At 39.2% G+C, this 16,654-nt stretch overlaps 1 protein-coding gene across 1 annotated transcript in view; it reads left to right on the top strand.

Moving 5' to 3' along the window:
• GDAP2 (ganglioside induced differentiation associated protein 2) overlaps positions 1-16,654 on the top strand; it is a 74,458-nt gene that overhangs the window by 4,863 nt on the left and 52,941 nt on the right. The window contains exons 2-3 of the mRNA XM_062192057.1: positions 5,208-5,450; positions 6,809-6,948. Of these exons, the coding sequence (XP_062048041.1) occupies positions 5,275-5,450; positions 6,809-6,948 (316 nt within the window). The 5' untranslated portion in view covers positions 5,208-5,274. The remainder of the gene's footprint in view (positions 1-5,207; positions 5,451-6,808; positions 6,949-16,654) is intronic.

Raw genomic sequence — 16,654 nt, 5'->3', positions numbered from 1 at the left:
TCATCTGCTGTCTCCCAAGGTGCACATTAGCAGGAAGCTGCCTCAGAAGTAGAGACAGAACTCAATGTCAGGTACTCTGATGTGGGATGCAGAAGGCCCAAGCACCAGCTTAACCCACTACACCGCATAACCCACCCCAGTTCCCAACATCTTTGGGAACCACTGACTTTAAGAACTGAGAAGAAAACCCAGCGAACTGGGCTGGAAAGTTAGGATTCAGATAACAGAGAACCACCAGGGTGTACTGTCAAAGAAGAGAATTGAGTTTCAAGGCGGTAATGATCAATATTAAATGATTCTAAAAACTCTTGGATTTCACAGTTCAGAAGGTATTGTTGACCTTGAAGAACAGTTTTAGCACGGTAGAATGGAAGCAAAGTCCAGTAAGTTCAATAAATGGAGGCAAAGGAAGCAGAGCTGCCTTAAAAAGTTCAGTGGTGAAAAAGAGTTTAATATTCTGAAGTAGGACAGGAAAAATCTGGGGAATAGGGATTGAAGGGATGGAGAGATCAAAACATTGTATAAGGAGAATTTATATACCATCTTAAAGGAGAGCTAGTGAAATGGAGTAAAAATGCTTACCTGAAGGCAATTGGGCAGGGCTAAAAGTATGGGATGTGTCTGGAAATCATTCAAAAATTGGAAAGAGTGAATGACAACAGATTCTGAACTGGAGGGAACTTAAGGGAATTTGAATTATGATCACCGCAGGAAGCAGTGGGAATGTCATGGGATTTACTGCCAGCTCATCCTTAATTTGGACCTCAGAATACTTCTGAATAGTTATGTGACCTTAGGCTGGTTATTGAACTTCTCAGTATTTATAACCCTCACTATGAAACAAGACTTCCAGTACCTGCTTGGTGGAATTATTATACAGATTAGAGAGCATGTGAGTATTTGTGACCTGTCTAATGCCCTGTGGTTCACTGTACCTTTCATGGTGTTCTTTTGGTTCCTTTAATGTCCTCGGCTCTTCTCCACTTCAGAACCCCCAGATTTACCCTTCACTCTCTGAAAGTCTTTTGCTGCTTTTTGGTTTTCTTGTTATTATTTTTGTTTTAGCTGTCACTTTCAGGGATATAGTAGGCAAAGTTGCATTATTATCTCCCCATTTCTGTGGGTCAGGAATTTCAAAGTGACTTAATTACATGGTTCTAATTCAGGATCTCTGATGAGGTTGCAGTCAAGATATCAGCTAAGGCTGACATCATTGTAAGCCCATTTGGGACTGGAAGATCCACTTCCATGGTGATTCATTCATATGCTTGGTAGTTTTTGCTGGTTGCTGGCAAGAATCCTCAGTTTCTTCCAAGGGAGGCCTGGCCATGGGCCCCTTGAATGTCCTCAAGTCATGGGAGCTCCATCCCTAGTTTGAGCAGTGCAAGAGAGACAAGGTGGAAGACATATTTCTTATGACTCATTGTTGAAAGCCACACACTGTCATTTCTTCTGTATCCTATTCTATATTCTATATTCCTATCCAGCCCAATTCATTGTAGAAGAAAACTGCACAAAGACATGAATATCAAGAGGCAAGAACCATTGATGGACATCTAAGAGACTGTCTACCACAGATGCTGTGTGTAATAACATTATCAACCATGAATGATGAAAACAGTTGCTGAATGGTGTTGATGGAGGGCCCAGCTGTGATACAGAAAAGCATGCATTTATTTTGCTTCAGGCAGGATAATTCAAGCGGCACAAGGAACAGAATCAGAAAACAGTGATGAGTTAAATCTAGGTCTTAGGGATTAACAGATTACTACGAGGAAACTCATGACACTGAAATGATAAGAGTGTATCTTAATTCAACAGTTTGTGTATGGTACCCGTTAAAGTCTTCAAGTTGAGTGTTTTGGTGTTTGCAGCAAATTGAGATACAGTCTCAACAGTGATGCAGGAACATTTCACACTGATATTGAGAAAGTTGCATTTTTAATGTGCCTTCCTTTGAACCAGATGAGCTATACAGTTTTGATAGAGTTAATCTCGTTTAATCCTCACTGTAACCCTAGGAGTTACTAAACTCTATTCTAGAAATAAAGAAACTCAGATTTAGAGTCAAGGGTGACATACTTTTTAGGTGGTAGTCCTGGATCCAAACTCAGACCTGATATCAGCATCCTTCCTTTGAGCTTCAGGCATTTTAACCCTGATTAATGAGTATAGTCTACTTCTGACCCCAGTTCAAGTCTGAATACTTTCAATACTGAATACTGTTCAGCTTAACAAAACTAACGATGGCCTCCAGTTTGTAAGGCCAATTAGATGCACTAAGCATTAGTTTCTAGATAATTAGATGCACTAACCATCGGTTTCTAGATAAAATTAGTTTCTTTGTTTCAAAACTATTTCAAACCTATATTTAGTTTCAAATAAGAATAATATAAATTTATCATGATATAATCTACAGGGCCTTTCTGAAGTTATTATTTAAATTACCACATATCCTATCCCTTGATGCTGATTTAGGAATTAATGTGTTATAATAGATCCTTGTTTCATTCCAATATCTTTCATCAAGAGACACCAAGGAATTACTTGTGAAAGGACTTAGACACTGACAACAAACATTAGGGTCATACCAAAAAACTTTTTTAAAGTTAGTTTATTTTTATTTATATCAAAGGCAGAGTGCCAGAGAGGAAAGAGAGAAATCAAGATCCTCTACTCACCAGTTCACTCCCTAAATGCCTGCAATAGCCAGGCTGAGCCAAGGCCAATCCTGGAGCGAGGAATTCCATCTGCTCCCATGTGGGTGGCAGGGACCCAAGTATTTGAGCCATCATTTGCTGAATCCTGGAATGCTCATTTACGGGAAGCTAGATCAGAAATGGAGTTGGGTCTCCATCTCAGGTGCTCTGATATAGGATGCCTGCAGGCATCCTAAGTAGTGGCTTAACCTGCCGTGCCACAATGCCTGCCCTGAAAAATTTATTGAAAAAGCTTTCAGGAATGGAATTTGGCCTAAAAGTTAAGATGCCCATGTCCTATATCTGTTCCTGTGCTTGATTCCTGGCTCCAACTTCTCATTCAAACTTCCTGCTAATGAAAACCCTTGGAGGCAGCAGTGGTGGCTCAAGTGATTGTGTTCCTGCCACCCATGCGGGAGGCTTGGATTTCATTCCCAGCTCCCAACTTCAACTTCGTCTGTCTGTATTATTTGAGAGGGAGAGGGAAAGAGCACATGTGTTTGTTCCCTTCTGCTGGTTCCTTCCCCAGAGGCCCACAAAGACTAGGTCTTTAACACATGGACCCTTAGGGGGTACTCAAACTATATCCAAACCATTACAACATCCAAAAATACACACAGGAAAAAAAAAACAAAAACAAAAACAAAAACAAAAAACCTCCTTGTTCGTCACTCCACCCCACAGCCTACTTCAAGTCTTCACCTACTCAATTGTTCAAGCAAGTACTGTAGGAGTTATCGTTGATTCTACTTCTCCACTCCCCCATATTCATTAGCAAGACTACCTGCAAAATACATTCCAAGTCTAACATTTCTCACCACCATCTCACCTGGATTACTGCTGTTCATTTTCTACTGGTCTGTGCTTCCACTCTTTGCCCTCTCTTGATTTCATTGTAGCCAGATTAATCTCTTCAAATGTTATTTACATTTAGTTATTAACTTAGTGAAGATTTTTTTAATAGCTTGCCCTCATAGTTAGAATAAGATCTGGGGCTAGAGCTGTGGTGCAGTAGGCTAATCCTCTGCCTGCAGTGCCAGCATCCCATATGGGCGCCAGTTCTAGTCCCAGCTGCTCTTCTGATCCAGCTCTCTGCTATAGCCTGGGAAAGCAGTGGAAGATGGCCCAAGTGCTTGGACCCCTGCACTTGCGTGGGATACCCAGAGGAAGCTCCTGGCTCCTGGCTTCAGATTGGCTCAGCTCCAGCCGTTGCGGCCATCAGGGGAGTGAACCAGTGGATGGAAGACCTCTTTCTCTCTGCCTCTCCCTCTCCCTGTCTGTAACTCTGCCTCTCAAATAAATAAATAAAATCTTCAGGAAAAAAAAAAAAAGAATAAGATCTAAAGTTGATGTGGCTTACATATTGTATCCTGTGGTCTTCCTCTTTCTCACCAGTCTCATCACCAACCACTGATTGCCTAACCTATTCTACTCTAGCAAAAATGACCTCTTTGCTCTTCCTGGAGTGCATCAAGCTCCTTCCTGGTCTTTGGCCTCTGCATTTGATATGTCCTCTATCTGAAATGTCTTGCTCTCTCACTTTACCACTCTGATCAGATGTCATCTTTTCTCTAATTTTTTTTTTTTTGCTCCAGTCATTCTATTACTAGATGCCTTCTTATTCCTTCATTGTTCTCTTCTCCATGAAAGTATAAGCTCCCTACTCTGTCCTACTCAACAGTGTATACTCAGTGTCTAGTACTTAACAGTGTATTGCCTAGTACTTAACACATCCTAGATGCTAACAGAATTGTTAAGTGAATGAGTCTAATGTTTTACTGAAATAAGAAATTTGACTTACTGGCAAATTGAGTATTCATTTCTATGATGAAATTTCCCATGACCTTTCTGTACTTGACACTACTAGTGTCTTTCTATCAGCTTCCTCTTCTAATTTCTCTGTTGCTGTATTACTAGCCAGCTACCACATCACTGTCTCATGCACTGTATCTTATCAGGTGTCAAATCCTGTTCATTCTTCTATTTTTTATTGCCTCTTAAATCTGTACCACCTCTATCTCCTTTGCTACTTAGTAGAAATCTTTACCAGCTCTTATTACTTGGTTGTAGTGAACTTCCTTCTCATTTATCTTACTCGGTACATTCTCCACATTATCATTAGACTGAGCTCTTTAAGTTAAAATTTGTTTCTGTCTTTATATCTCTTACAACATCTAGCACTGCACTTTCTTTCCCAGTAGTAGACACTCGGTGACTATTAAATAAATGGTCCTATTTGAGGAAAGTAGAACTCACCGGCCATGTGACTATTTTAATGGCTATAATTCTTTGAAGGGAACTTATGCTTAAATAATCCCCCTTTATTCCTATTATAGAAAAGCTGCAACAAGTCTTTATTGTCCATTGTTTTTGATGAACTACTTAAGTGACTGTAATCATATAATGTACTATTTGAGCATTTCACAGTAGAGTTTTGTGTTTGTCTTCAGTAGAATTAGTAAAATGGTGCTTTCTATTAAAAAGATTTTTTTTTTTTAACCTCTTAAGCTGAAGTCTCCAGTGAATATTGAGTGGCTGAGGAATTTGAGAAAAAGCAAGACGAAGTTCCCATTCCATGGATCCCTTGGGTGCACCTTCCCAGTTTGTGGATGTGGATACTCTACTCAGCTGGGGTGACTTGTGTGAAGATGAATTAAATTCTTCTGATACTGCAACTCAAACTGTTCCAGAAGACACTATTCGTTCACCTTTTCTTTATAATAAGGATATCAATGGAAAAGTGGTTCTTTGGTAATTTTGATTATATCATTTTTAGATGATAACATTTCCTCATGATTTTTTTCTGAACTCTTTGTAAGACAGCGTTGTTGAAATGTTGCTCTGCGAATATGAATGCAGGTTTATTGAAGTGTAACTGACATACAATAAACTGCACATATTTAAAGTGTACAGTGTGACTAGTCTTGAGGTACGCATACATCCATGAAACCATACTACAATCAACATAGGGAATGTATCCATCATTTCCCAAAGTGTTTTCTTGTATTGTTTGATAATCTTTCCCTCCTGTTCATCCCTCCCTCCACATCCCAAGCGACCACTGATCTCCCTGTCACTAGAGACTAGTTGGCATTTTTTAGAGTTTTGCATAAATGGAGCCATATTTACTTTTTTGTGTCTGGCTTCATTCATTCAGAATAATTATTTGTAAGTTCATATATGTTGTTACTTAATAGAAGTTCACTACTTTTTTTTAAAAAAAAAAAGCTTTAAGAAATCACACACTATATAAATTCCACAATGCAGCGGTTTTTGATATATTCATGGAGATGCACAGTCACCGGTCAGTTTTAAAATATTTCATGAGCCCAAAGCCCTATACCTAGTGCAGCCATTCCTCATTTCCTCCTTACTACTCAGCAATAAGCAACTACTAATCTACTTTCTGTCTTTCTAATTTTACTATTCTGAACATTTCATATGAATGGAATCAGTGCAACAAAATATATGGTTTTTTGCAACCCAATACTTTCAAATTTCATCCATGTTATACAGATTGGCCATCCCTAATGTGAAAAATGTGAAATGCAAATTTCAGATTGAGGATACTCAACTGGTACGATCTATGCAGGCATCCTGAAGTCTGAAAGCTTCCAAAATCTGAAATATCTCTCTGGGCTTGAACATTTCAGATAAGGAATATTCAAAGTGTAGTACACATCAGTACTTAATTTCTTTTTATTGCTGAATAATATTCAATTATACTGATATACCACATTTATCAGTTCATTAGTTGGTAGACATTTCGGTTATTTCTTCTTGGCTATTGTAAATAATGCTGCTGTATTTAAACTCTTCAAACCAACTTCTTTCAACCATAAGCTTTGGTAATCATGAGAAATAGATAAGAAGCAAATGTGTGATAGGATGGTTTTGTGTGTTTCCGGGTTATAGCAATTGTGTTAAAAATCTATATAAGATACCAGATTAGCCTTTTGAGTCAGGAATTTCTTTTTTACCATTATTGGTTTGCGAGCTCACAAAACCAATGTTGTAAAAGGGATGGCAATAGAATGCTTTGAAAGAATTGGAAATTAGGTTTCTTAACTCCTTCTTTTCTGTACACTTTCTCTTTATTATCTCCTTAGGAAAGGAGATGTGGCATTACTCAACTGTACAGCCATTGTGAATACCAGCAATGAAAGCCTCACAGATAAGAATCCTGTGTCGGAAAGTATCTTCATGCTTGCAGGGCCTGATTTGAAGGAGGACCTTCAGAAACTTAAAGGTAAATGAATTTTCTTAGGCAAATGATTGCTTAAGGAACAGTTATTCTGATGTCCTTCACCTTGAAGAAGGCTGTTTTGCATTCGAGTGAGAAAATTGTGTAGATGGCTAGCTTTCTTTTGTTGAAGCTAAATTTAAAAAGTCCTTGAAAGCTCCCCCATGTGTTAAAAGCTGAGCCCCGAAACTTTACTAGTCGGTCAAACTTCTCGGTTCTATTCTTGAATTTTAAAATTACAATCATTATTGCAGGGCTACAATCATTGTAGCATTTTTCTGGGTGTGTATTTTTTGCACTGATCAGTTCATCCTCCTTATTATCATGACTTGTTGTTGATGGAGGATTTCTTATATCCCCCCTGAGCGCTAAACGTAGTATTACACTCGTGAAATGAAAATTGACTTATGATTAAAGCCAAAATGCATTGCAAAAGTAAATATATTCTCAGCTAATTTGTACTGGCTGCTTTTTATTTTTACCAGAACATTCTTCTGTGAATATTTCTTCAAACAGGGTTTAGGAGACTCCTACTGATTCAGAATCTGGTCTGCCTTTGTTTTCATCAACATTTGTTTTTAGTTACCAACGTAGCAGCCCTTTGTTGTTATTTGAACCCAAATGTGAATTTAACATTGTGAAATTCAAACTTCTCATCTTATAAAACCTATGAAGTACAGTGATGATTCTTAAAATGCAAACAGCAAATCCCACCTGTATAAAATCTTACTTTTCTTGACTTCTACCATTTAATAGTGGCAGCTGTTTTATGATACAATAAAGATACCAGGATCTGAACAGAAATGCTTTTAGTGCTGGATCTGTGAAAAAAGAGAGAGAAGAATTACATCACCTGTTCAAGAATCCAAATTTTGTCTATGAGGATAGAGGAAAAAGTGCTTAATTAAACTACATGACAGCAAGAAGATCATGTACACATTAAAGAGGAGATTAAAGATAATACTAAGAGGTTCTTTGGTAAAACTAACAGAGAAGTTGTATGCAAAACTTCCTCATGGCCTCTCTCTCTTTGTGTTTGTGTATATGTTTTCACGCATACACTCCAGAACTAGAATTATGGATAATAATTTAAAAAGACAATTTACCACAAGTATACAGACAAAACCTCAGTATTTAACACCATGAGCTTGAAAGTTTCAAGCTCTCTGCCCTTTACGGTTTTGCATAAGACTGATTATTTCATTTGTGTTTGAGTTTCCTTCTTTTTAAAATGGAAATGCCAATAATAGTTCCTATGTCAGTTCCTTACACATAGCAAAAGCTTGATAAATATTTGGAACAGAAAAAATAGCACTGTAAAGACTAAATTAAATACGGGACATGAAGGTCTAAGCACATCCTAAGTGTTCAACAGGGACAAGTACTATTGCTGGGGTTAGCTGTTAGGATGCAGCCGACTGGCTTCATGAGTCAGCACCAACCTCAGAAGAGGTTATTAGTAATGTCCTGAATGGCTGCGAACTGTCCTGTCCCTTCCTTACAGTTTTATTAACAACTTCATGAATAATTACGAAGTGTGACTTAGCAGATGTGTAGGTGATACTAAAGAGGTAGAGCTTATGGGAAATACTGGGTGGTGGACTAAAGAATTTCAAATATCTGAACTGACTGAAGTAGGGACTGAAAAATGAAAAAATTAACATGGGTGAATGTGAAAGTCTAACAACTAGTTCAGAACATAATTACCCAAATTCAGGATGGGAAAGCCTGCTTTGACAAATCTTCCTATATGAAGATGTATTCACTGTCCCAGTAAAATATTTACTACCTGATTATCTTACATTCCATTTTTCTTTTGTCTAAAAAAAATTATTTGGAGCCAGCGCTGTGGTGTAGCGGATACAGCCACTGCTTGCAGTGCAGGCATCCCATATGGGTGCCAGCTCAAGTTCCGGCTGCTCCACATCTGATCCAGCTCTTTGCTATGGTCTGGGAAAGTAGTAGAAGACAGCCCAATTGCTTGGGCCCCTGCATCTGCGTGGGAGACCTGGAGGAAACTCCTGGCTCCTGGCTTTGGCTTGGCCCAGCTCCACCATTGTGGCCACTTGGGGAGTAGACCAGTGGATGGAAGACCTCTCTCTGTCTCTCTCTCTCTCCCTCTCTCTCTCTCTGCCTCTACCTGTCTGTAACTCTGTCTTTCAAATAAAATAAATAAATCTTTTAAAAAATTATTTGTTTTTTAAGAGTTACAGAGAAGAAAGGAAAGACAGAAAGAGAGAGGTCTCCCATCTCTTTGTTCAATCCCCAAGTGGCTGCAATGGCAAGAGGTAGGCCATGCTGAAGCCAGGAGCCAGGAGCTTTATCCCGTTTCCCACGTAGATGCAGGGGCCCGAGTACTTAGGCCATCTTCTGCTGTTTTCCCAGGCCATAGCAGGGAGCTGGATCGGAAGTGGAGCAGTGGGGACTTGAATTGGCACCCACTTGGTATGCCGATGTTGCTGGCAGTGGTGTAACTTAATGTGCCACAACGCCAGCCCCCCATTCCATTTTTCACATGAGAAACTTTAGAGGTGACACTTCCCTCTTCCTTATCACTCACATGAAGTCTGTCATCAAGCCTTAAATGTATCACCATTGCCTCCAACCTAGTGTATGCTACCATCATCCCTGTGGAAAGTAACTAGGACCTCTTTCCCAGTTGGCCTCCTTGCATCCACTCTTGAATTCCAAATCCATTTTCCACACACTAACCAGTGTTTGCTGTTAAAATTGTAAATCTCTTCTTACTGTGTCCCTACTTCAAAACATGGAATGGCCTTCCATTAAACTGAAAAATCCAGATTCCTTAAACAGGTCTCCAAGCTTTGTGGGATCTTACTATCACTTGTATCTGGGCTCATGCCATGTCCTCTCTTCTCTTCCCCACCATATTTGAGCCAAACCCATCTTCTCTCACCTCCTTGTCATCTAATTTTTCACATGCTGTTGCTCTTTCTCTTGGCTGTCAACCCGTATCCTTAAGTCTTGACTTATATCGCTTCCTCAAAGCAGTTTCCTTTTATTTCAGAGTGGATCAGTCTCCCCTTACTGTATGCTGCCAGCTTGCAAAGCAGTCCTTCTCTTTTGTGCCCTGTTAACAGTTATAATTTCTTCAGATGTTCATGTGGTGACAGTGTCCCCATCTAACTGTAAATTCTGTGCACTCAGAAACTGTATGCTTTACTCCAAAGAACAGTGGAGGCATTCTTTTAAGTAGCTGTAAATGAATGAATAAAAATTCTTGAGGATTTAATTGAATGGACTCAGAGTTGATAATGTATTCTACTGAAAAACACTATCAGACTGTATCATTAGAAGTACATCAAAGTCGAAAGATACTTGTCTCTCCTGGTAGGACCCCATAATATATACTGTGCTCATTTTTTTTAACTTAATTTTTAAGAGTAATAAACTGGGCTAGGTCTAAGAGAAAATTTGTTACCATGGTAGACATTGTGGATACCATATTATTTGAAGGAATAATTTAAAGACAGCATAGAGAAGAAAATTTGGGAGAAACATGAGTTATTCTCAAGTACATGGGAAAAAAGTCATTTTAAAATGAGAAAATAATTAATGGTTTTTTGCTTCTTGAATCTTTGATAAGAAAATACATAAAACTTTATTTCAATTCTTTTCTGAGAAACAGAGCTTTCTAAAATAGGAACGAGCAGGGTTGGCATATTGTTCACGAATTCTTTTTTTAAAAAGTCAGTCTTCAGTTGAGTCTTTGAATTTAGAAATTTTGTTTAGAATACATTGACAGATGAGCAGGGAGTTATAGCAGAGATATATTCAGAATAAACTTATTTAGTGAATTTGTATTTTATAGAAATTAAACTTGCTTTCAGGACTGCGTTGTAAGTGTTAATGATGTCAGGCTTTGGGATTAGGAGACATTTTGGGGTAGCAGGACAAGCAAAAGATCAGGCAGCAGCACAGCAGTACGTAGTATAACTCCAGTGCTCTGTGTCCATAGTTTTTATGACAATTACTAAAGGAAAATTGCTGTCCCAGGAACAGACTATTCAGAACACAAAAACTCCTTTTGATTCTGAACTCTGACCTGACAGATCTCCAGAACTGATTCAGCAAGTTGAGTGCCCAAATACTATGTGTTAGCTTGCTTGATTTTCAAAAAAATAAATAAACAAATCAAGATAATACATTTACATCATTTATTTTAAATAATTTTCAAGTTATAGAAACAGTAAATGTAAATTATAGAAAGTTATAAGTACACACAGGCTATAAGTATGCACTTAACATTTCCACCACATTGACATTCTAGTGTGTGTCCTCCTGCATCTGTCTGAGTGGCTGTATACACACATTTTTATAATTTTTATTACCAAAATAATCACATGTGTATTGTTTTCAAAGTAAGATAATTGTGCTTATATGTTATTCTACAATTTGCCGCCTTCAGCAAATGAATTCCTCCTTTTAATTTCAGAAATTACATCTGACACACAGACTCTGCTTACACAACTTCCAGTTGACTCAGAAATATCCTCTGTAGTTATTTGATTCTAACCAGTTTCCAATCCAGGCCTACACACTGCATCTTATTGTTAGGTCTCTATTTCGTACATGTGTGCTTTTCATCCACAACAGTCCCTTTCTAATAGCCTTGACTTCAGTGAAATAGCTCAATTGTTTTTATTTTTTTTTTAAGATTTATTTATTTATTAAGGCAGAGTTACAGAGAGACAGCATCAGAGAGAGAGGGTCTTCCATCCGCTAGTTCATGCCCCAGATGGCTGCAATGGTCAGAGCTGTGCCAATCCGAAATCAGGAGCCAGGAACCAGGAGCTTCCTCTAGGTCTCCCATGTGCATGCAGGGGCCCAAGGACTTGGGCCATCTTCCACTGCTTTCCCAGGACATAGCAGAGAGCTGGATGGGAACTGGAGCAGCCAGGACTTTGACCGGCACCCATATGGGATGCTGGCACTGCAGGTGGCGACTTTACCAGCTATACCACAGCGCCAACCCCCCATTTGTTTTCAAGATGTTCTGCCTTCTAGTTTGGTCTGGCTTACTTAAGGTACCATTAATTTGTATTTCTTTTAAACTAGTGGAATTAAGTTTTGGCTAAAATGTTCATTTCATAGGTAATATTGTGTTGTGTATTTAATGGTATATCATAAGTGAAGATCTGTAAAATCTGATTGATCTGTTGGCCATTCCAGGTGCCTAGCTGGCACTGGCCTGCTTGGGTGATGGTGGTCTGATCTTCCTGTTAATCCAGTAATGTTTTACCCTTCTGGCTGAAAACTAATCTCTGATACTGTTTTAGGCTCTCAGGATGTCCAGTTGCCAGTCACATAGTCACCTAATGTTTTAGCACCAAGGAGATACTGCTTGTCTGATTCAGTATTTTAAGACTAGGAAGTTGTGTTTTCTGAAATCTGTCATTTCATACATGTGTACTACCTGGCACTCTTCTGTGAAAAAAACTTTTCCTCATTAATTATTCTGAATTACAGTTTCTGTTGGAGATTTGGGATAAATGTCTAATTCTTTAATTACCAATTTTCAAAGTAAAGCATTGGTTTAATAGCTGTTTCTGGCTTTCTGGGTTTTGAGTATCACTATGTGCTTACAACTTTTTATTGATTGATATATATAGTTTGCAAAGTCAAAAAATTTTATGAAGAAAATCTATGAAGGAAGCCACAGTCATCTTCCTTTCCCTTCCCTACCTAAATTAGGGGCAAATAGACTCAACCTTTTACATGTCTTTTTTATTTATTTATTTATTTATTTTATTTTTTTGACAGGCAGAGTGGACAGTGAGAGAGAGAGAGACAGAGAGAAAGGTCTTCCTTTTCTGTTGGTTCACTGCTCAATGGCCGCTGCGGCTGGCGCATCTCGCTGATCCGAAGCCAGGAGCCAGGTGCTTCTCCTGGTCTCCCATGGGGTGCAGGGCCCAAGGACTTGGGCCATCCTCCACTGCCTTCCCGGGCCATAGCAGAGAGCTGGCCTGGAAGAGGGGCAACCGGGACAAAATCCGGCGCCCCGACCGGGACTAGAACCCGGTGTGCCGGTGCTGCAAGGCGGAGGATTAGCCTATTGAGCCGCAGCGCCAGCCACTTTTACATGTCTTATGCTGTGATATCTCCCTTCTCTTTCCCAATAACCTGCTAAACCACCATCTTGATTTTTTTTTCATTATCTGTTGACTTTTTACTGTAGAAGGAAAAGACTAAACTGTTTCATCCAATCCCCCCTTTTACATAAACATATGATAAACATTTTTCCCTTTTTTCCCAGCTTCCCAAATTCTTCCGCACGATTTTGATTAAATTAATGGTCAGCATTAGTGTTGTGGTTATCTAAGTATTATTCATAGCTAGTATTTTTATATAATGTGAACAAATTATATGTATTTAATATATATAGATGAAATTGATTAGTATTCTTTTGTACAGCTTTTTCCTCTAGATTATTAATTAATTTGATTTTTGTGTGTGTGATTATTTTCCCATATACCCATCACTGCAATCCGTTTTTTTTTTTTTTTTTTTTCTTTTTTTGAGATTTATTTATTTGAAGGGCAGAGTTACAGAGAGACAGAAAGAAAGAAATATCTCATCCCCTGGTCCACTCCCCCAGAGGCTGCAACAGCCAAGGTTGGGCTAGGCTGAAGCCAGGAGCTTGTTCCTGGTCTTCCATGTGGGTGGTAGGGGCCCAAACACCTGGACCATCCTGGCACATTAGCAGGAAGCTTTCAAATACAACTGCAAACCTCTCAATAAAGTCATACAGTTTATCTTTCAGTTCTACTTTTTCTTGGTAAAACTCCTCTTGGTATCCTCCACCCCCTCTGATTCCTCTCTTGACTGCTCTCTATGCCTGTTGCACAAATATTGCCCTGGAACTTTTAAAAATATCCTGGGAAATCCTTTTTCCTCTTTAATGGAATGAACCCCTGCCTGGACCCATTTCTTAGATCTTATGTCTCTTTTTTTTTTTATGTACACCTTCAACTTTGTGAGTAAATCTACCAGGAAGTAGAAGGGTGGGTGTAGTGGTATAAAATTACCAGATCATAGTCCTGTCTTCGTACTTAATTAGAAATAGAATTCTAGTTTGAAAGTCATCATCTAGAATTTTAAAGGCGTTATCTTCTGTTTTGACTATTGCCACTGAGAAAGTCAGATGATATTCTTTCTCTTGATTCTTTCTCTGTTACTGGTTTGTTCCTGGAAGCTTTATGATCTCATCTTTATTTCCGATCTGAAATTTCACAGAGATGTACACTCATGTGGTTTGGGTGTACTGTGGGCTCCTTTAGTCTAAAACAACTCTTGTCTTTCTGTTCTGGGAAATTTCTTGTTTTGTTTCATTAGTAATTTCCTTCTGTACTCTCTGTTCTTTCTGAAGAAAGTCTATTAGATATTGTACTTCCTTTTTTAATCCTCTATTTTTCTTTTCTGTTATTCTTTATTTTTTTTATCTTTTTGTTTTACTTTCTGGGAGATTTTCTCAACTTTAATCTAAACCCTTTCATTGAACTTTAGATTTCTGCTGTCATATTTTTTACTTGGCTATAACAGTTATGTAAGTGCTATTTCCTATCCTGTGAATATATGTATTTTTTAAAATAACATTCTGGTTTTGTTTCAAAGGTACTATACAAGGGTACTTCAAAATGTTCATGGAAAATGGAATTAAAGATAAATTGATTTTAGTGCCAAAAATTTTGAGCTCCATAGATAGTGTTTTCAAAATACACATTTGTCATAACTTTTGAATACTCTAATGTACATGGATCTGAAAAATTTTTTGCATCAAAATAAACTTATCTTTTTAAAATTTTTTATTTATTTATTTGAGAGATGGAGTTACAGACAGTAAGAGGAAGAAACAGAGAGAAAGGTCTTCCATCCACTGGTTCACTCCCTAAATAGCCTCAATGATTGGAGCTGTGTCAATCCGAAGCCAGGAGCCAGGAGCTTTCCCCGGGTCTCCCATGCAGGTGCAGGGGCCCAAGCACTTGGTCAATCTGCTACTGCTTTCCCAGGCCATAGCAGAGAGCTGGATTGGAAGAGGAGCAGCCAGGACTAGAACCAGCGTCTATATGGGATGCCAGCACTGCAGGGGGAGGATTAACCTACTGAGTCACAGTGCTGGCCCCTAAACTTATCTTTTAATTCCATAGTCCATAAACTTTTTGAAGTATATGCATATATTTTTCTTTTCTGAGTATAATAATATTGGTGTTGAGTTTTGTTTTGTTTTGTTTTGTTTTAAGATTTTATTTATTTTTGAAAGAGTTAACACAGAGAAAGGGAGAAACAGAGATCTTCCATCTGCTGGTTCACTCACCAGATGGCTGAAACAGCCAGGAGTTTCATTTAGGTCTTCCACAAGGATGGCAGGGGCTGAAACACTTGAGCCATCTTCCACTGCTTTTCCCAGCCCATGTGCACGGAGCTGGATCTGAAGTGAAGCTGCTAGGACTTGAACCGGCCCTGTATGGGCCACTGTTCCAAGCAAAAGCTTTACCTGCTAGGCCAGAACACTGGCCCCTGCAATTTCTTTTAATTCATTTTTTGTTTCCTTCCCTTCATTGTCTTGAGAATTTATTTATTTCCTTTTTGTTAGAGGCTCTCCTCACTTCCTGGTGATCCTTAAGTATTAGCTGCATTTAAGAGGAAGAAACTAATATGCTGATGGGAGCTTTGTGTCTGAGTCTTAGGCCATTCAAGCTGCTATAGCATAGTACTGTAGACTGGACTGCTCATAAACAACAAAAATTGGTTTCTCACAATGCTGAAGGCTGGAAGTGAGATCAGGGTGCCAGCATTGTCAGGTCTTAGTGGGGGCCCACCTTTGGAGTGCAGACTGTCAGCTTCTTGTGGAATCTCCTGTTGTAGAGAGAGGAAGCAAGCCTTCTGGGGACGCTTGTAACGAACGATTTCAGCGCCATTCATGAGGGCTTCTCCCTCATAACTTCATCTAACCCTTATTTCCCCCGAAAGACCCCACCTTCAAATACCATCACATTAGAGAGGAGGGTTTCAGAATTTCAAGCATTCAGTCCATAATAGTAAGCAAAGGTTATTGTTGGTGAACCTTGAAGCAGTTGGCAGAGCAAGAGCCCTGTTGTTTAACTGGAGAATTTCCCTCGGTTATCAGTCTGTAGGTCCTCCGGCTTGAGCCTCTTAATTTCCAGGGAAGGAGTTCTCCAGGATGTAATCCTGAGGATCTGTTTCAGGAGCCAGTTAGGGGCAAAGGTCTGGACGTTTCTCTAACTAATGTAATCCCTCCTTTTCAGCTGCTCCTGAGGTTCTGGAGTCCAGAAACTCCAGTTCAACATCTTTAGAGAATAAAAATCCTCTCTGCTGCCCTGGTGGTAAAGCAGTCGTCACTTTGCTGTGCTGGCTAGGGCAGGGATTGCTGCAGAGTCCCCTGTTCTCGGACTTTTCACCTGGCCTCCTCTTTTTAGGCCCCCTTTACAGCATAGCCATTAGAAGTACTTACTAGGGCCTCTGGTTTCTGAGCCTTTCTAGTGTTCTCTAGTAAGAACGGAGTAATAAATAGCACTTGTATGCAGTTTGCACAGTAACTCATTTAATCTTGTGAGGTGCTGCTGGTATCTCCCTTAAACAGGAATCTGAGGCCTGGCAAGGCCGAGCTTCTGCCTGGAACACCACAGCAGGCACAGAGTAGACTCAGGATCTGAATCAAAGCAGTCTGTCT

The sequence above is a fragment of the Lepus europaeus genome, chromosome 5, assembly GCF_033115175.1.
Source record: "Lepus europaeus isolate LE1 chromosome 5, mLepTim1.pri, whole genome shotgun sequence".
Classification (NCBI taxonomy): Eukaryota; Metazoa; Chordata; class Mammalia; order Lagomorpha; family Leporidae; genus Lepus; species Lepus europaeus.
The sequence above is the reverse complement of the archived record's forward strand: the minus strand, read 5'-3'. Positions and strand labels throughout refer to the sequence as shown.